A 22,413-nucleotide genomic window follows, 5' to 3' on the forward strand; every position below is an offset into this window, starting at 1 on the left:
GAAAATAGTTCACTCAAAATTGTTGTACCCCGCGTGTTATTTGATTCTGATCTTATTAATTTGATAGTTGATAAGTGAATTCTCTAAGCCAGTCTATATATTTTCCTCATGAGGATGAAATTGATTTGAAAATCATTTGAATTATAACACCTGACACCCCTATGATCAAAATGATTTGGTATGTATGCTGCGTAGTCGCTTATTTTGTGGCAGATTTTTTTGGAGACTAACAAGCTATTTGTCGCTTATTGAAAAGCGTCTTTAATGAGTTTGTTTTTTCCATAATGAGTATTGTATGTACTTTGTTGTTGGTGCGTAAGCAAATTTGGGTGCTACGTTATAACACTTTACTATGGATTCTCACCAGTTGGTAGCACGACATCAACAGAGAGAATGTATTGTCATGGCAACGGCACCATTACAATCTAAAACAGGAATAAGCTTAACAAATATATTTTTAAACCTAGAAGACAACGAACCATTTGACCAATCGTAAATTCTTCTTACATTTTAAACTAATTTAACCTGAGTGCTTCTGGAACATTTTTGTCGGTATACCCAACAGCATGTTTGACAAAATTATTCTCTCAATTCATCACAAATTCACAGGCGTCCTATAGTTGCGGAAAATAACATTTCTGTAAGATAGGCATATATGGCATGCGATGTTTTAAAAAGATATATTCATGCATTCTCATACATGTACACGTAAAATCGTTCACTACCGGCGTTCTGAAAAAGCTTTTGGTGTACTGTACGATTACTCAATTTCACAATAAATTCAAACATGCTAATTAATTGTTGCATTTCACGAACCAATCAAATTCAGGTACGTTCAATATAAAAAATGATATACTTAAAACTAACCATAATTTTACTAAACGCCACGTTCTTAGCAAATTTAAGCACTACAAATGTCGACCTTGGCGCCACAACACGACAATGGTTACCTTATATAGCCATGTTTAGTGTGCCATAATTTGATTTGATGTCATCCAGTGAAGTACATTATAGTTTGTACCAGTAACAGATGCCACAATCCTCAATACTCGCAAAACTGAACTTAGATCTACGGTTATATTAATAGCACCAAAAGATGTGATTATTTACTTGAATCACGAATTACCTAAATGCGTTGTCAAAATTAAAATAATATTAGAATACAGGGGTACGTACGCGTTTTCGTCCAGTAAAATATCCAGAACTTCCTCCACACTGACCCCATGTTTCAATACGAAAATTATACAAATACAAATGTGTTGACAGATGTTAGTTGGATAAACACGAAAACAAATAAAATATGCGCATAATCAATAAACATAATTCGTTTTGAAATGGTAAATGGTGATGGAATACCCTATTTTTAAATAGGTATGTAAACATGTAAACAAAGTTTTGCAGGAATGTCATGTTGGTTTGTTCAACTGGTATCTGTTATCTTATTTATTTTTATACCACAATAAAATCAAACCTAAATTGTGTGAATGAAATTTACAATTAGTTTTAGATGGTAAGTATAAATAGTGTCAGTGAATCAAATTAACTATGACAATTAGGGTGAAATGGGTGGCAGCTACAACTTCAACATTAATTTAGCTTTTCGAATGATCTTCAGAGAAACAAGTCATGCCTAGATCGGAAAATATCAATGAGGATATATGGCATAGCACTACTAGTGCATGCACTACTAGTGCATGCATGCATACAGCTGACTGCAGACAAGTCAGACATATCTGACATGATTGACTCATTATCGTCTCTATCACCAGGTGACTCGATTCGCCCTTTATCAAATACGTCACCATCTCCCGAACCCGGCAAATTGTCAGATACAGAAAACCTGACGAAATCCTGAGGAGGGGAAAGAGAGAATGTAAAGTCTCCTGAAGGAGGTGGCTGAGAGTGAGGGGTTCGTACCCTCTCCTCATCTATTACAATATCTGACGTGCGTGAAAAATCATCATCGCTTTCATTAACCTTATTTGACTCATTAACATTACAATTACCAGCACGCGTGCCATCAGTTTGAACCTCAGTTACAGTACATTCATTTAAATAACAATTACCAGTAAGCGTGCCACCATCAGTATTATTTAATTCTTTTTCAACAGTATCGTTTAAATTGTTTTCGTTATCAATAGCATTATCAGTTTGCATTTCATGTGTGGTAGTATCATCGGTTTGGTTTAAGTTGAAATCCGTACTATTATTATCATTTTGAGTTTCAGTTTGCGAATTTTCAGTTTGATTATTTTGATCGGCAGATTGCGAATTTTCAGTTTGATTATTTTGATCGTCAGATTGTGAATTTTCAGTTTGATTATTTTCATCGGGTGATACACTGCTTGGTGCATTGTTTTGATCAACAGATTGCGAGTTTTCAGTTTGATTATTTTGATCGGGTGATACACAGCTTGGTGCATTGTTGATGGTAGCAGTGTGTGCAGACACGGTTATTATATTTTCACTGCAGTTGCGCTGAGTATGACCTTTTCTATGACATTTGTAACAAACGATTTCGCCCGTGGACAAATAAACACGGTACATTCGTTCTTCAAACATGACATTTATCACACCTTCAAGTTTATCGTGATCACATAACATATATACCTGCCTGCGAAAACTTTTCACATGCCTCAAGCTCGGGTTTTTACAGCCAAGTGGAATTATATTGACCTTACTGACTACTTTTCCATACCTTGACAATTGCTGATGCAACAAGTAGTCTGGTATGAAAGGAGGAACACCAGATAACACGACTTTTGTGGCAGGTTTAACCAGTGGTTGAACAGTAAGGAACTGGTTCTCAATGCTGCACCCAGTTACACAAACAGACTCCGCACAGTCAAGCGAGTTAAAAAACACAACAACGCTACCATTCGCACGAGAGGCAGCCACTACATTTTCAGGGCCAACCAATCCAGAAAAACTTTCAACATAGGTCTCAATTTTAACTCCGTCAACACACACTTGACACCATGCTTACGTGTCAACCCAACAAAGGGATTGACACGTGCACTCGCCAAGGCGGCGGCCATCTTGGCAAGCCCCTGACGAGTGACACAAAACACAAAAACTAAAAACCAACAGAAACACGGCAGATTTATGCCAAAAACGGCCAAAAAGACACCAAGTAGCACTATAAACTATTTACAAAGGATATAAAATCAAAACTAGTGAGCACTTATCTTGAACCAAGGTAAAAAATAGCAGTTTTTGCGGAGCTCGATGTAGGCACGTTCTGAGGAAACAACATACATACATACATAAACGATATGTTTTATTTTCTAAATAGTCACCACTCCGTGGCTTTAATTATAAACTGACACATATAAAATATTTACAAATTAAATAGTACTCAAACATAGATTCTTTCATACATTTCAAATATCTTTATATTTGATTGAAATCGAACATTGTAAATTGTATTTACTTGATCATTAATGTTATCAATTACAAAAGTTAGTTTATTATTGATTTGTTATATGTTTCTAATCAATATTGTGACATAGTTGTGTCCTCATCAGATATTCTTATTCCCACATAAGTTTTAAAGTTTCGTCCATTGGATGCCCCATGCTGTTAACAGCGAGTACCTAGAAACAAAATGAACCAAAACATTTCCATTAACCTCATTTGGTCAAGACCAATAAAAATCAGGTTTACTCATTTGTAACAATCACATTTGTGACAATAGTATATATATAGATTGTAATATTCCTTGCGGATGACCTCTCAAAGTATTTCTGGTACTCCTTGGCGGGGGGGGGGGATTGCTGCCCTATAACACTAATGATCTAAATATTGCACGTCACATTGTGGGATGTTAAACTTTTTATTGATTTCTAATGACAAATGCTTACATTTTGGTGGCGAAATGTTATAAAATTATCACATCATTTACAATGAATCGTACCCGGATGTGTGACCTACTAGAGGTCATGCTGGAGGTTACAAATTATATTTTGAGAGGCATAATAGAGCATATATAGAACAAGCATCCCATCTCGATTACTTGTAATTTCAAATGTACCCGTTTGGGCATTCGTCCATCCGCATCTGTATCACAGACAAGCTTACACTGGATACATCCAAACGTACTACGGAAATCACGTATCTTAATATACATATTTGTTTCGATATATTTCCTCCAATCTGGAGCCGGATCTCGGTTGTGTATGGACGGATTTCATTCAAACTTTGGATGTTTATTGAACATATTTGGTTCTTGGGCCACATAATTGTTTTTCAAAATTCATCTCTTACAAATACACCATACATCAGGTCACATAAACATGTATTTGTTTCATGGCGACCATTTTAGTGCTAAAAATCATCAAAATCTGGCAATTGTGCCATTTTGGAACCGGAATGCACAAATGCTTTTCCATTGCCCTATCTTTAACATATCTTGACCGATCACACTTAAACTTCAATGTTATATAAGTATTCCAGTTATTCCTGAACTGGACCCTGCTTGTGTCTAGACATATACATTCATTAATTGATTGACAGGACCTAGGTGCATATAGTTTTTTTTTATTGTTTTCTTTCACACACTGTCTACCCTTCTTTGCGATGTATGGTGTTCATAGAGAAAGCAACAACGAGGACTGTGGCCCTCTCAATGATTATTTTACTACGTTTTCCGCAAATCAACATTTAATATTCAACTACAGTTAGAACAACTTACATTAAGTGTAGCATCCACACTCCAATTATCTATATTTAGCTCTACACCATTCAAAAGCACTCTGGTAATGTCGGTATTCTCCAAACCATAAACATAAACATCATCTAAAACTAGGGGATCCATGACGTAAGCATTCATCATTATAATACTATTGACTTGGTTCTGTAAATAGATTAATTGACGCTATGTTGAATGACGTTTCTCTTTATGAATGACGTTTCTTCTTATTGCATTTTGTTGTTTCCGTTTCGAATTGTTGAAACTTTTTTTAAAAGTATGCCTGAACATGCCAAAGTACAGTCTATTCAAGAAATATTACGTAACCTTGGATACTTACACTTGTAGCGGTAAATTGTTCCAAAAAGTAATCATTTGATTCGATACTGTCTGCAAAAAATAATATTTACATTCCATAATCTCGCTCTTTGATGCATTACATTTGATATTAACCTTAAAGAACATATATCATTCTTTTGTACATTCATTTCTGTGAATGATTCAACACGGATCATTATGTCACGTGTAGCACATTCATTTTTGCACTACTGTACACGTTGCTCTATGTCTAAATGTAGCTTTCCCTTGTATATTACTTTTGTTAAATGCCCGCTGTACTTTGTTGAAATCCCTGTACGACTATGGATTTGGGATTAATCAATGGATATCTCAGTGCTCCTCATTTGACATGGTTTTGAAATAGCTGGTCAATTGTGGTGAAAAACGTTTGTAAACAATGTAGCGAGGATTTATAGGTCATTTTATGAAAAACTAAAAGACAATATGGAATACTGGTAATAACAGTAGAATATAAACATACCAATGGTATCTCCTTCATCCCAGAATAGTGAACCAGAAGCAGTATATGTGTCATCAAGTGATACAATAAGACCCATCGGTAGTTGCCGACTGTGGGAAAAGTACAAAAGCTTGCTTTCTACGACCACCACATACATATTCTCGGAGACAATGTAAATTCAATTGTATTGAATATGTTGTACAAATGTGTCAATAGATAGGAATTCACTGTTCGATTCAGTCTGGAGTATATATTACTAATTTAAAATCATACAGGAGAGATTTGCAGGAAGAGGAAGCAACAACGTTCCTTTTACGAATATATGAAATCATTTAAGCGATTTCTTTAACAGATAAATTCTCAACGAAACTTTACATAGAAATGTACAGACCCTAAAGTCGTGTATATTGCTAAACAGCTCAACCGGCAACCAGTTTCGTGCCACTATTTTGTTTACAGTGATTTTAATGTGTTCAAAATTGTTTCATTTGAAACTGCGCATGTGATTTTCCGGTAACTAGTCACTGGTCACTAGTCATTCGATCGAAGCTCGATTCGGGCGATGGTCACTGGTGAATGTTATTTAAAATAGTGTGAACAATGTTGATAGCAATGGTACTAGAGTGAAATATCAACGTGCCCCATCATTCTTTATGAATTCCATCACTTACTATGATCACATTGAAGAAAAAAAAAATGCTTTTACTTTCAAGAGTTGTACTCTGCACTCAGATTCGTGACGCATTTTACCACAGTTTTACTAAAAATTGGATATTGTTTCATTGCCATAAATAGCGAATCTTGTCATGCAAATTTCCCCTGAAATTATGTAACTATATTCACTGCGAAATTGGTCGGGAACGATTGCCACACAGGAGGGTGGGGGAGGGTTGCATTTCTCTCAATTTCCACATCTCTGCAAACAAATAAATATTTTGCATATGTTTTAATGATACTCACCTTATTACGGTAGTATTGGCTGGTTGTTGTGTTGGTATAATGTAACCACCTCTTACATGCAACGGTATATAGTCAAGGGGTGCGTTCAATGTGGTGTATTTGCCACGAGTTGGTACTTCAGCTCCCTAATGAAAAGAGATTCGTGCATACTTTAATCCACAAACACAGTAACGACTCGTCTCTCTCTCTCGGTGGGCCAGCACGAATGAAAGTACCAAGAAACGCAAGTAATCCATTTAAATGTTTTATGTTTATCGATAGTACTTACAGTATAGTAGTCGAACCATCGCGCATCTGTCATGTAGGCCTCGACAGTTACCGCCCCCTATAACAAAACATATGCTGCTACTTTAAGTTAATTGATACTGTAGAAATATTGGTTTTCACCGAAGTGTGTTACCATGGTGTAACTATGTTTAGTTTACGCTGTAATGAGACGTAGAAATGTCACTCACTTCGTCCAACACTGGTGAAATCAATAATGCAGGTCCCCATAGAAATTGTCTGTCAATCGTCCTAGTCATTAGGTCACTGGTAAATCTAAAAAAAAAATAATTGTATATAATAACAAAATGTGCTTAAATATTCTCCCTCAAACATTGTGCTAGACAGATACTAACTCGACTAGTTAGTTATTTTTAATTGTGCATAATGATAATGGATAATGCGAATCTCTGCATATTTATTAGATAAAATGCAGAATTCGCAAGTATTCGAGTCTTGTTTAATATCGGTTGATACTTACTCTTGCATGAGTGGTCTGACTACAGTTTCGCCTTGTTGATTTGCCAGAAAAAACAACGTGTACAAATATGGCAGCAAAGTGTATCGCACGTGCAACACGTCTCTTGCATAACTGGCAAATTCCGGTCCAAATGCAGCTGGGTCTTGAGGCTGGTAAATCAAACGGCATAATGTAAACAGATAAAATCATTATCGCAGATCAGCGCGTTGTGGCGTCAATATTAGTAATACATGTACTTGTATTAGGATGCACGTATCGTGCCTCTAAAAAAACTTCAAAGCACATTATAAACATACATCAATTCTTGGCAAAATAAATCTCATCTTATGAACAAGCATTGTGCAGTTATGTAAAATTCATATAACAATACAAGTCACCATTCAGAAACAAATCTCAAGTAAAAATAAAGTCGTCTATACGTACAATATTTCCAAGACTGTTATGGTTACGGGCATATGGATAGAATGCACCTAACTGTGTCCAACGTAGACATAATTCTTCTGTGGTATCTTCAAAGAATCCACATATGTCTGCACCGATCTGAAACACCAAGGTATCGTTCTATGTTACTATATTACTACACCCCCTCACGCATCCACCCACTGTACTCACATTTTTAAAAAGAAATTAGTAATTCTATTGATGACCTAAAAAAATGCTGACCTTATTAGAATAATCTCACATAAATATATACTTCCATTTTTATTCTATCTCAGGGAAAATGTATGTGGTCTCAAGCGTTGAAAAATAATATCCCTGCCAAACTGTCCACACCACAACTGAATCAAACGTGTACGGCTAATGTTGAAAACAACGTCTTACTAGTATATGAACGTTGCAACTTACGTACTTTCATGGAAAGTATACTTACGTACGGCACACCAAACAAGTTAAATTCCAACATGCCTATAATGAAAGAAATCAGTTTTAAAGCGGGAGAGTCGTCACCTGCGCACGCGCGAGAATTGAGTCCCAAGCGACGATAACAACACACGCTAAAAACCGCATGCGCAGGTGACGACTCCCCCGCTTTAATATTTGTTCAGGTATATGTTACGATTGTCCGACCATAACTATGATATGACATTATCACGTGATTTACAATGTATATTAATCCGAAGATGAAAGTTTACAATCCTTGAACGGAATACTATAAACACACGTATGACTGAAACAACATAATTCAATAAGTGGGCAAATTGATGTAACGACATATTTGGATTTGTGCAATATTATCCCCACAACGACGAAGAATTCCTGAATCATTCTTTGATTATGAAATCTACAGAAATGTACAATACTTGCCTATTATCGATTTGTGCATATGAGGCCATATACTAGTATTATCTCCCAACCAATGACCCGAGTTTGTACCACTGCCTGGAAACGTTGAACGTGACACCACTATAGAACGTTTACCCGTGGATTGTCTTGCAGCCCTGAAAGAGAAGGCAACGGAATGTGATTACCCTGGGTAATTATTGTATCATTAAACTCACTCGCTGTTACTGCAGGTCATCAGTGATGAAAATAAATCGACAGTGTCATTCGTCACTGTTTTTACAACATTTTTAATATTTTGAACCTTATATAAAGAGAAGACATTGTTGCCGATAGATTATGTCCAGCAATCCGTTTTCTAGATACAATTAAATGGCGGATTTAGTGAGAGCGCAACGCCGTTACACAAACAGAAATATCCCACAATGCAATGCAACCATAACGCCATTGCAAAAGTACGCCACCAGCCGAACATTCTGCATCCGCGTCAGTAATTATTTATAATATTACTCATTCACGAGACAGAAATCTAAGCACCGACAGAATGCGTTTTATTTGGGATGCTGTTTTATGATCCACTACTTTACAAGGTATACTTACGTAAGAGTTGGGGCGTTTTGGCTCCATCCGAATAAACTGTGCATATTATATTGGTATGTTTTCGTAGTATCTGTGTTATGTGATAAACTAGCCATACATATGGTCTTATCGGCAAGAACGGGCCCGAATATTTCTGTTAAGAGTAAAACATACATAAAGTTAAGTTCGTTGAAAAATACTGTAACATAAACCTGAAGGTGTGAATTTGTCAGTTGACCGTTGTCAAAATGACATGCAACGTTCTCCGCTATGCGTTCGATACCAATGTCATTTGATAATTCAGCAACAGAAAGCTAAGTAGAACGGCCTCTATTGTAAATGAAATGGCGGTGGGTAGAAGAAGACAACATACAGGACTTACTAGGTAAATACGGCGGAGATTCTAATGGATCTTCATAATCACAACCTCGTGTCGATCCGGTGACAAAATTGGCTGCTTCGTTCATGTCCTACAATGAGTATCAAACTATTACATATAATTCTGGTGTGAAGCAGAATACAAAATATTCGATGATTTAAACGTATACATACGTGCACACATGCCATTGGTGACTCGAAATCCACGTCACATAACTATAGCTTTCTAAGGGACAGTATTTGGCAATAGCGCAAAAGCACACACATATAAATGCATGGACAGGTTGAGAATTAATTCCATACATTTAATAGTGTTTTTATTCTGTCGTGGATTTTAATATTCATGAAATCTGCAAAGACATGTCTGTTGTGGGTCAACTCGTCCAGGGTCATGTCCAAGAAAATACTTTGTATTATGCATCATTTACTTACAATCCAGAGGCCGTCAAATGCAATAGTGTGGTGAAAATCGGTCACCATATCATACCACCACTGTCGCGTTTCTGGTTTCATGAAGTCAGGAAACACAGTATGTGCACGGTAATGCTATAAATAAAAACAAAATCGATTGTGATATATATTATATATTTGTTGTCTAATTACACTCCATATCGAGCGAGCGACTGAGTTCTAACCGTTATATAATTATTTACATTTAACTTAACTTTCACTCTTAACAAGTTTGGCGTATTTTATTGATATTTCACCACTATTTCAAAGACTTGACTGTTTGTTTTAGCTACATCAATAAAATGTTCTTTGTAGAAAAAAAGGTACATTAAAATGCCTCAGTTGTGCACGTTTATGATGCTGTAATACCCAACGAAAGTACCAGGATGTGTGACCTTTGGTGTTCATGAAAGTGACCTATTAGAAATACGCTGTTTTTGCAACATACAAGTTATTAGTAAATAAATAAATAAATAAATAAATAAGACACTTCTGTCTACCCTCGCATATCGGTGAAGCAATAAATTAGTTGGCATGTTAGCTTAGCTAAAAGTTGGTTTCGAGTGATTCGACGAAAAGCGACATAAAACTAAAAGATTCTTGATACCTCAACTTCACAGTCCCAGTCACCATGGCAATCAATTTCACTCATAATTTCATCAATATTTGGTGGATCCGGCCAAACCTACAACAATAACAACAACGTAAGACAATAAATTTACTTGGTTACATTAATAAGAATCGAACGCATGCGACTAAGTATCTCTAGTATTTTGATATTAAACAAGATGCATTTCAAGCAATCAAAATTCAACCATTTTGGCTCAGTGCAATACTAGTAAAAACAGTCACGACTTGAAAGATTTGAGGCATTACTTTATAACGAATATATCGATAGCATAATACTCGTAGTTAGCATTTTATGACACTTACAGGATTTGGGTATATATGTATTGTAAATATAATGATAATCATTTTTGAAATTACTTGAATGACAAAACGATTAAAACAAGTATATATGAATGAATCACGTGACACAAAGTGCACCAATTGTGTTGGTATGAATAATGATTAAAATTATGATCACGTGTCTTAAGTAGTTTAAGTTACATTATAGGTACGACCATGAGGGCGCTGTTCATACTCGGATGCGATGACGTAATACGGGGTGGGATGACGTCACAATGGGAGGCTGTGCATAGCTTAGCATAAATAATGACGTCACAATGGGAATTCGTGCATAAATTAGCATAAATGAGGACCAATGCCGTAAAGGGGATAATTTGAATGAGGATGACGTCACAATGGGATATTTTAATACATTTGCATAAATTACCATCAATTTTTTTAATTATTTTGTTTAATTATTTTTAATTATTTTTAATTATTTTTAATTGTTTTTTAATTGGACAGGCGTGGACGAAAGATTTTTCATGAGGATGACGTCACAATGGGATATTGTGAATACATTTGCATACATAAAATTGATGTGAATACGAGGTCGTGTCGAGGTCATCGTGAATACATTTGCATAAATTACCATCATTTTTTTTTAATTATTTTTTTTTTAATTATTTTTAATTATTTTTAATTATTTTTTTTAATTGGACAGGCGTGGACGAAAGATTTTTCAGAATGCGTCATAGAGGGCGCTCTCTCACACACACACACACTAATAAATACACGGCATTTTTGAAAACTAACGGAGTTTATTGCACAAAAGAAGTAAACAAGAATGAAATATTGACATGGAGTATACATTCATGGCGTGGTTGAGTATTTTTTTTAACGCCACGAAAAAAACATACGATGTGAGTAAGGAAAATAGTTGCGTAGCGTATAAATGTTTAGCATGATTAAATATTTCTTAACACCTCGAAAAATACGTACATACATGTAAATGTGCGGCGTTGTTAAATTCATTTTTCACGTCACGAGAAATACGAGTACATAAACGATTCGATTAAATACACGGAAGAGTGAAAAGTCAATAATTATACAGTAAACAGTGAACAATAAAAATAATTCATTCTATATATATATACATATGTTGTTCATCGTTTATATTTTCTTACCTCATATTTGCTTTGTTTTGTTTGAGTAAATTATTTTTAACGACACGAAAAAATACGAGTACATAAACGATTCGATTAAAAACACAGAAAAGGGAAACGTCAATAATAGTAAACAGTGAACAATAAATAATAATTCATTCTATATATACATGTTCATTTTTACATTTCTTACATCCTTTCAATGAGTCAAGCAGTCTGTACATTTTTTTTATTCCATCGCTCCAATCAGAATCGCTCATCTGTCGTAGAAGAAAAAAAGAGAGAGAGAGAATAATATTAAAAACCAATAGTCACCCCGTAAAACTGCGGTAATAAACCCCGCTAAAATGCAAAGTATGCAAAATCGGTTGATCGACGTACAGTTTGTTTTTTTCAAAAATGGTGGACTACGGTACGATGAGTTAAAATATATAATTACCTGATCGTTTCACAGAATAACTTTTGACATACATAATCATCACACGGAATGAGTTTACGGTGTAACGTAGCGATTTTCGTTTTTCCCTTGGCGAAGAAGATATGTCCTCGCCTTCTTGCCGAAGATTCAAAGGTGGTAAACCAAGTTTGACCTTCTGTGAAAGGTCATCTCATGGATATCTACACAACGAGTCATACACGACGTATTGGCTACACATTGCTTGAAATCAAAGTATTTGATGATTGTAGATCCACGTACGAGAAATCTCTTAAATTCTGTGACATGACTACCGTACGAGTCAAAATAGTCTTCGTGGTAAGGTATTTCAGACAGAAAGTGGCCCAATGCGTTCCACCCGCGAATATCAACGGTGTTTGATACGAGCGATGTGTATTATTCCGAAGCACTGTCCGTGAATGCCAGTTTGAACTCAATCACAAGATTAAGTGTGAGCGCATAGGATTATTTATAAATCGTTCGTCATAAATGTTCCTAATGTGAAATAGACCTCCCACGTAGATGATAAACAACAGATGTTGGTGTATTTGTATATTTATGTTATCTAAAACATGAACACTCGCAAACAGCCTGAGGGATAGGGTTTCAAGTTGAAAGCATTACCCCTATACCTGCGTGTATGGGATAATGATAACAGGACTGGAAACACGGGGTCAACTTGATTCGGTCAACGTGAATCAGTATGGTTCTTGTCCATCACCAATTCACTTTTCTGAAAAGGCACACCCCCACAGAGTGTAATGGCATTCCACAGCTACCATCCAAGTGCTACAATTGATTTACTCATTACAGTAGCGTTAATTTGGATTAGCGTTAATTTGGATTAGCGCTTCCTTCTCATCACTTTTCTCATCACAGTACCGTCTTGCGTAGTTATATAGTGTCTTCACATACGCGCTAAAGATTCCTGACCTGACACCATTCAGTTACTCTGATCGTTTTTGTATCATTTTTGAAGGTTTATTTTACAACGACTGGAAAACCGACTGAAAATCAAGACTATTCAGTTCATTCTCTTCACTAATGAAATGGCAGTACTCAGCAAACTATCATTCGTCGTTTTTTAAACATGATTTCGAATATCCACGATTTCGAAATTCTAGAAGAGGCAAGAACGAACGTTACATTTGAATGGTCAAATGACAAGGGGCTGATCCCGCTTGAATGCGCAACAGAATGTATTAAATACAACCATATTCAATATTTCGCTTTTTTAGTGTTGACCCATTTAAACGACAGAACCAGTCTCGAAACACTGAAAGCCATAGCGGATGCTTCAAAAAACGAATTTCTCTTCCAATGGCTCGAAACCAAATTAAATGAAGCACTATGATTCTTCACAAATTACGATGACATCCTTCACAGCCTGGCAAAAGAAATCACTCAACTAACCTCACCACCAGATTCGAATTTCCACGATAAACGATCAACGACGAAAAAAATTAACCATTGAGGTAACAGGCTTCGCTACAGAGAAACAATGGAAGTTACTAGCTCGCCAAATTGAATACTTTGAAACGGGACATCTAGCCGATCATCATCGAGACATCGACTCAGAGACTGTACGCCTCAGCAAAACAACCGATTGATGAATTCGTGGACTCAAATTCTAACAAGAACAATCCTGACATAATACTTAAACTACGCTCCTTGCAAGAACATGTGGACATGAACACGACATTTCTACCCACAAGATGAAGGACATAATTTTAGTATATCTGTTAATTACTTTACGATTGGAAACTGTCGATAGAACACATTTTTATGAATGAATTGGTTTTCCGATTTGAAAATCATTGAGTAGGTATTCATGCATTAATTAATTAATAATGATCAGTCCATTGAATTTGTGTCTCACCCAAAAAAAATCAGAACAGCATTACTAGACATCTCCATATTATCCAAATTTCGAAATTATACATATTTTAATATTAAATTTACTATTTTTTTACCATCAAACTACTGAATCACTGTACATATAATATACTATACGTATACCATTGACAAATTCAGACTCCGCTTATAAATTATACTCGATTATGTTTTTACCAATCATTACCCCGCCCATCATTCATGATTCGATTGACCACGTTCTGAATAATTCGTACACACAGATAAACGGATTTTTGCGATATACATGTACTTCTTGTTTTCACTCCAAAACTTACTGCTTATTTGATCCCTCAATCAAAAGCTGTTTTACTTGGGATTGACCAAGAGTGTATTTCCACGTTAAACTGATGTGACGACATGTCGGTCATCAACGATTTCATAAAGGGTGACTGTCGAAAAGTGGGACACCAATAATTTAAAATAATTAGTTATACTGGAGAGAATGGATGACATTGTTTAATATTATAGAGATGTTGCGTAGTTCGTTCTTTGACGGTAAGCACGTACGCATACCATACACGTTGTATGCTAATTCATGTTAAATAAAATGCGCTAAGTTTTGATTATTCCCAAGATGTACAGAGAGCACTCACTTATCCATTAGACAGATTCCACTATACAATTACATGTATAATATCCTGACCGCATTGTTTACACTCTCGTAAATCGACTGTTTGACGTGACTGGGGCACCGGTGGACGAGGAATGCGTGCGTGCACATTACATTTCGTCAACACTTTCATTCATAATAGTATCACTTGCAATATGGCGTAATATCAATCGACGATCCTCAAAATACTGTATGTATGTATGCACGTTGTAGTTCGAATGATTAGATATTTCTTTTATTTTGCCATTTTTGTCGATTCTTTCATTATGAACAGTGTTGACTTGCTCTCGAAATAAATACTTTTACACCGATGTTACCGTTTGTAATGTTTATAAGTGTATACGTGAAAGATATTCGCCTTTGAAATAATAATTGAAGACACAACTATATAGTCTTCAAATCAGCTGGGTGTTATTATTGAAGTAACGCACGACGCGTGATATTGTTGTAATGGGGTCTGATCGCGTTCCATAACTCCTGAATAATGCCATGAATCAAATTGTCCTAACAACATGGTAAACACGGGTCAGCAATAAGTAGCTATTTTATCGGTGAGGAAAGATCTGCTTCTTGATTGCGATTATGATTATGTCTAATATAATGTATAATAATCTATTACTCCACGTACACAACTTGAAGTGGGCTTTTCAATTCAACTCACTGCGGCCGTACACAACATGGCTAGTTCCCCCTTCGAAAGAGTGCGTGCGTGTGTTGCAACGCTATCTGTGACCACTGAGCTTTTCAAATATTTACAAAGCACGATGTGATAACTGAGGTGGTAAACTTACCATGATGTCAATATCCAACCATCTAATTTGCACAATAACAATTAAAATTGAAACCGTATTCATGCGTGGGATCTTGGTTGGAAATACAACGAAGTAACAAAAAACCAGCAAAGTGTAACAATAATAAAATCACAAACAAGTGAATGTAAAGCAAAAAAAAAAAAAAAAAATATTTGGTGTTTGGTTTAGGCATTTGGCATTTTAGGATTTTTTTTTCTTATCGTGCCCTGAATCAGATGTGGACGAATGTTCCTAGCTCAATGATTGTTTTGTCATTTTAACTTTTTAGTATACCTGTTAGGTGTTCATCATCTGTTCTAAAGTTGATTTTATTGTATTTAATATTTTAATCATGATTTTTTTTTTGTTTCTTATTGTATAGATTACAAATGAGAAGATATTTCTTTTCGTTCTCAATTTTCTAGTTGTCACAAACTGAGCAAATTCAGTCTTCAGCTATAAGATTATATACAATAAAGTAACAAAAATAAGCAATGTGTAACAATAATAAAATCACAAACATTTGAATGTAAAGAAAAACAAAATTATTTTGTGGTTGGTTTAGGCATCTGGTATTTTAGTTTTTTTCTTGTCGTAACCTGAAACAGATGTAGACGAATTTTCCTAGCTCAATGATTATTTTGTCATTTTAACTTCTTAGTATATCTGTTAGGTGTTCATCGTCCGTCCTAAAGTTGATTTTATTGTATTTAATATTTTAATCATGATTATTTCGTTCCTCCAAGTATAGATTACAATTGAGAAGTTGTTTTTCGTTCTCAATTTTCTAGTTGTCACAAACTGGGCAAATTTAGTCTTCAGCTATAAAGTTATTATATCTACCCCTTTCCATTTGAAGGGTATGAGCCTTTATTCCGAGTTTCGCCTTAGCGCAGCACTATGTTTTAGATTTTTTATTGTGGTGAGATATTTTTTATATGCAAATTCTGTTTTAATTTTCTGTAGGTTCGTAACTTGTTTTTATGATGTGTACTTTTATTTGCATCATGTAATGTTTCTGTGCTATGAATTTCTAAAGGATTGTTCGAATTACCTGTCAATGTTTCAATGATTTTCTTTTTTGTCATCCTGAGATTTATGTGTATTCCAAAATATTTTTTTTCCATAGTCAAATTGTCTAAAATCTGATTCATGTCTTTTACAAGGATATTTTCTCAACTCTAGCAGGCTTGCCAAATTTCTTGGTTTGCTATTTACTTTGATTCATGTCTTTTACCCAGTTGTCTTTTCCCTTTTCGTCAATATGTATTCCAAGTTTGTGAGCTTCGTGAACTAGCGAGTTTGAGTTAGAATTATTTATTTTGATCCAATATTTCAATCTACTTGCTATGTGGGAGGATATTTTCCCAACTCTAGCAGGCTAGCGAAATTTCTTGCTTTGCTATTTAATTTTAGAAGGTATTTGCAGTAATATATTTTCATTTTTTTTTTCCATTGGTCTTTTGATTGGAAAAACAAAACAAAAACAAAATGTATACTTTCTATATACTCAATTTCAATTACTCAGTTTTTAATCTATTCTTTTTGATTATTTACTCATTAGTAGATTTCCCCTTCTTTGTGTAATAAACTCCGTTAGTTTTCAAAATGACGTGTATTTATCAGAGTGTGCGTGTGTGTGTGTGTGTGTGTGAGCGCCATCTACGATACATTCTGAAAATCTTTCGTCCACGCCTGTCCAATTAAAAAATAAATAAAACATCCAATTAAAAATTAATAAAAAAAAAATTAAATTGATGGTAATTTATGCAAATGTATTCACGATGACCTCGTATTCACATCAATTTTATGTATGCAAATGTATTCACAATATCCCATTGTGACGTCATCCTCATTCAAATGAACCCTTTACATCCATTTATGCTAATTTATGCACGAAATCCTATTGTGACGTCATCGCATCCCAATATGAACAGCGCCCTCATGGTCGTACCGAGGTGGAAGCATAGATTGGCATAAATGATGACGTCACAATGGGATTTCGTGCATAAATTAGCATAAATGGATGTAAAGGGTTCATTTGAATGAGGATGACGTCACAATGGGATATTGTGAATACATTTGCATACATAAAATTGATGTGAATACGAGGTCATCGTGAATACATTTGCATAAATTACCATCAATTTAATTTTTTTTTATTATTTTTTAATTGGATGTTTTATTTATTTTTTAATTGGACAGGCGTGGACGAAAGATTTTCAGAATGTATCGTAGATGGCGCTCACACACACACACACACACACGCACACTCTGATAAATACACGTCATTTTGAAAACTAACGGAGTTTATTACACAAAGAAGGGGAAATCTACTAATGAGTAAATAATCAAAAAGAATAGATTAAAAACTGAGTAATTGAAATTGAGTATATAGAAAGTATACATTTTGTTTTTGTTTTGTTTTTCCAATCAAAAGACCAATGGAAAAAAAAATGAAAATATATTACTGCAAATACCTTCTAAAATTAAATAGCAAAGCAAGAAATTTCGCTAGCCTGCTAGAGTTGGGAAAATATCCTCCCACATAGCAAGTAGATTGAAATATTGGATCAAAATAAATAATTCTAACTCAAACTCGCTAGTTCACGAAGCTCACAAACTTGGAATACATATTGACGAAAAGGAAAAAGACAACTGGGTAAAAGACATGAATCAAAGTAAATAGCAAACCAAGAAATTTGGCAAGCCTGCTAGAGTTGAGAAAATATCCTTGTAAAAGACATGAATCAGATTTTAGACAATTTGACTATGGAAAAAAAATATTTTGGAATACACATAAATCTCAGGATGACAAAAAAGAAAATCATTGAAACATTGACAGGTAATTCGAACAATCCTTTAGAAATTCATAGCACAGAAACATTACATGATGCAAATAAAAGTACACATCATAAAAACAAGTTACGAACCTACAGAAAATTAAAACAGAATTTGCATATAAAAAATATCTCACCACAATAAAAAATCTAAAACATAGTGCTGCGCTAAGCGAAACTCGGAATAAAGGCTCATACCCTTCAAATGGAAAGGGGTAGATATAATAACTTTATAGCTGAAGACTAAATTTGCCCAGTTTGTGACAACTAGAAAATTGAGAACGAAAAACAACTTCTCAATTGTAATCTATACTTGGAGGAACGAAATAATCATGATTAAAATATTAAATACAATAAAATCAACTTTAGGACGGACGATGAACACCTAACAGATATACTAAGAAGTTAAAATGACAAAATAATCATTGAGCTAGGAAAATTCGTCTACATCTGTTTCAGGTTACGACAAGAAAAAAACTAAAATACCAGATGCCTAAACCAACCACAAAATAATTTTGTTTTTCTTTACATTCAAATGTTTGTGATTTTATTATTGTTACACATTGCTTATTTTTGTTACTTTATTGTATATAATCTTATAGCTGAAGACTGAATTTGCTCAGTTTGTGACAACTAGAAAATTGAGAACGAAAAAAAATATCTTCTCATTTGTAATCTATACAATAAGAAACAAAAAAAAAATCATGATTAAAATATTAAATACAATAAAATCAACTTTAGAACAGATGATGAACACCTAACAGGTATACTAAAAAGTTAAAATGACAAAACAATCATTGAGCTAGGAACATTCGTCCACATCTGATTCAGGGCACGATAAGAAAAAAAAATCCTAAAATGCCAAATGCCTAAACCAAACACCAAATATTTTTTTTTTTTTTTTTTTGCTTTACATTCACTTGTTTGTGATTTTATTATTGTTACACTTTGCTGGTTTTTTGTTACTTCGTTGTATTTCCAACCAAGATCCCACGCATGAATACGGTTTCAATTTTAATTGTTATTGTGCAAATTAGATGGTTGGATATTGACATCATGGTAAGTTTACCACCTCAGTTATCACATCGTGCTTTGTAAATATTTGAAAAGCTCAGTGGTCACAGATAGCGTTGCAACACACGCACGCACTCTTTCGAAGGGGGAACTAGCCATGTTGTGTACGGCCGCAGTGAGTTGAATTGAAAAGCCCACTTCAAGTTGTGTACGTGGAGTAATAGATTATTATACATTATATTAGACATAATCATAATCGCAATCAAGAAGCAGATCTTTCCTCACCGATAAAATAGCTACTTATTGCTGACCCGTGTTTACCATGTTGTTAGGACAATTTGATTCATGGCATTATTCAGGAGTTATGGAACGCGATCAGACCCCATTACAACAATATCACGCGTCGTGCGTTACTTCAATAATAACACCCAGCTGATTTGAAGACTATATAGTTGTGTCTTCAATTATTATTTCAAAGGCGAATATCTTTCACGTATACACTTATAAACATTACAAACGGTAACATCGGTGTAAAAGTATTTATTTCGAGAGCAAGTCAACACTGTTCATAATGAAAGAATCGACAAAAATGGCAAAATAAAAGAAATATCTAATCATTCGAACTACAACGTGCATACATACATACAGTATTTTGAGGATCGTCGATTGATATTACGCCATATTGCAAGTGATACTATTATGAATGAAAGTGTTGACGAAATGTAATGTGCACGCACGCATTCCTCGTCCACCGGTGCCCCAGTCACGTCAAACAGTCGATTTACGAGAGTGTAAACAATGCGGTCAGGATATTATACATGTAATTGTATAGTGGAATCTGTCTAATGGATAAGCGAGTGCTCTCTGTACATCTTGGGAATAATCAAAACTTAGCGCATTTTATTTAACATGAATTAGCATACAACGTGTATGGTATGCGTACGTGCTTACCGTCAAAGAACGAACTACGCAACATCTCTATAATATTAAACAATGTCATCCATTCTCTCCAGTATAACTAATTATTTTAAATTATTGGTGTCCCACTTTTCGACAGTCACCCTTTATGAAATCGTTGATGACCGACATGTCGTCACATCAGTTTAACGTGGAAATACACTCTTGGTCAATCCCAAGTAAAACAGCTTTTGATTGAGGGATCAAATAAGCAGTAAGTTTTGGAGTGAAAACAAGAAGTACATGTATATCGCAAAAATCCGTTTATCTGTGTGTACGAATTATTCAGAACGTGGTCAATCGAATCATGAATGATGGGCGGGGTAATGATTGGTAAAAACATAATCGAGTATAATTTATAAGCGGAGTCTGAATTTGTCAATGGTATACGTATAGTATATTATATGTACAGTGATTCAGTAGTTTGATGGTAAAAAAATAGTAAATTTAATATTAAAATATGTATAATTTCGAAATTTGGATAATATGGAGATGTCTAGTAATGCTGTTCTGATTTTTTTTGGGTGAGACACAAATTCAATGGACTGATCATTATTAATTAATTAATGCATGAATACCTACTCAATGATTTTCAAATCGGAAAACCAATTCATTCATAAAAATGTGTTCTATCGACAGTTTCCAATCGTAAAGTAATTAACAGATATACTAAAATTATGTCCTTCATCTTGTGGGTAGAAATGTCGTGTTCATGTCCACATGTTCTTGCAAGGAGCGTAGTTTAAGTATTATGTCAGGATTGTTCTTGTTAGAATTTGAGTCCACGAATTCATCAATCGGTTGTTTTGCTGAGGCGTACAGTCTCTGAGTCGATGTCTCGATGATGATCGGCTAGATGTCCCGTTTCAAAGTATTCAATTTGGCGAGCTAGTAACTTCCATTGTTTCTCTGTAGCGAAGCCTGTTACCTCAATGGTTAATTTTTTTCGTCGTTGATCGTTTATCGTGGAAATTCGAATCTGGTGGTGAGGTTAGTTGAGTGATTTCTTTTGCCAGGCTGTGAAGGATGTCATCGTAATTTGTGAAGAATCATAGTGCTTCATTTAATTTGGTTTCGAGCCATTGGAAGAGAAATTCGTTTTTTGAAGCATCCGCTATGGCTTTCAGTGTTTCGAGACTGGTTCTGTCGTTTAAATGGGTCAACACTAAAAAAGCGAAATATTGAATATGGTTGTATTTAATACATTCTGTTGCGCATTCAAGCGGGATCAGCCCCTTGTCATTTGACCATTCAAATGTAACGTTCGTTCTTGCCTCTTCTAGAATTTCGAAATCGTGGATATTCGAAATCATGTTTAAAAAACGACGAATGATAGTTTGCTGAGTACTGCCATTTCATTAGTGAAGAGAATGAACTGAATAGTCTTGATTTTCAGTCGGTTTTCCAGTCGTTGTAAAATAAACCTTCAAAAATGATACAAAAACGATCAGAGTAACTGAATGGTGTCAGGTCAGGAATCTTTAGCGCGTATGTGAAGACACTATATAACTACGCAAGACGGTACTGTGATGAGAAAAGTGATGAGAAGGAAGCGCTAATCCAAATTAACGCTAATCCAAATTAACGCTACTGTAATGAGTAAATCAATTGTAGCACTTGGATGGTAGCTGTGGAATGCCATTACACTCTGTGGGGGTGTGCCTTTTCAGAAAAGTGAATTGGTGATGGACAAGAACCATACTGATTCACGTTGACCGAATCAAGTTGACCCCGTGTTTCCAGTCCTGTTATCATTATCCCATACACGCAGGTATAGGGGTAATGCTTTCAACTTGAAACCCTATCCCTCAGGCTGTTTGCGAGTGTTCATGTTTTAGATAACATAAATATACAAATACACCAACATCTGTTGTTTATCATCTACGTGGGAGGTCTATTTCACATTAGGAACATT

The 22,413-nt window shown here is 35.0% G+C and overlaps 1 protein-coding gene, 1 long non-coding RNA gene and 1 other non-coding gene across 3 annotated transcripts in view; all 3 read right to left on the reverse strand.

The window, feature by feature from the left end:
* The window catches only part of LOC100369945 (uncharacterized), a 130,016-nt gene that overhangs the window by 54,821 nt on the left and 52,782 nt on the right, over positions 1-22,413 (reverse strand). The window lies entirely within an intron of this gene.
* The window catches only part of LOC102801232 (sucrase-isomaltase, intestinal-like), a 31,120-nt gene continuing 11,985 nt past the window's right edge, over positions 3,279-22,413 (reverse strand). The window contains exons 9-23 of the mRNA XM_085502268.1: positions 10,490-10,567; positions 9,865-9,978; positions 9,437-9,524; positions 9,076-9,208; positions 8,500-8,633; positions 8,066-8,100; positions 7,618-7,734; positions 7,195-7,343; positions 6,905-6,989; positions 6,718-6,774; positions 6,450-6,574; positions 5,511-5,599; positions 5,031-5,080; positions 4,694-4,855; positions 3,279-3,596 (exon numbers count right to left, since the gene is read on the reverse strand). Coding sequence (XP_085358394.1) covers positions 3,534-3,596; positions 4,694-4,855; positions 5,031-5,080; positions 5,511-5,599; positions 6,450-6,574; positions 6,718-6,774; positions 6,905-6,989; positions 7,195-7,343; positions 7,618-7,734; positions 8,066-8,100; positions 8,500-8,633; positions 9,076-9,208; positions 9,437-9,524; positions 9,865-9,978; positions 10,490-10,567 — 1,479 coding nt within the window. The 3' untranslated portion in view covers positions 3,279-3,533. The remainder of the gene's footprint in view (positions 3,597-4,693; positions 4,856-5,030; positions 5,081-5,510; positions 5,600-6,449; positions 6,575-6,717; positions 6,775-6,904; positions 6,990-7,194; positions 7,344-7,617; positions 7,735-8,065; positions 8,101-8,499; positions 8,634-9,075; positions 9,209-9,436; positions 9,525-9,864; positions 9,979-10,489; positions 10,568-22,413) is intronic.
* LOC146739363 (uncharacterized) lies at positions 11,572-12,831 on the reverse strand. Its single transcript, XR_014930087.1, has 2 exons — positions 12,376-12,831; positions 11,572-12,196 (listed from the first exon to the last, which is right to left on the reverse strand). It is a non-coding gene; the product is annotated as an uncharacterized LOC146739363 (long non-coding RNA).

Source organism: Saccoglossus kowalevskii, chromosome 8, assembly GCF_978046115.1.
Source record: "Saccoglossus kowalevskii chromosome 8, keSacKowa6.1, whole genome shotgun sequence".
NCBI classification, from domain to species: domain Eukaryota; kingdom Metazoa; phylum Hemichordata; class Enteropneusta; family Harrimaniidae; genus Saccoglossus; species Saccoglossus kowalevskii.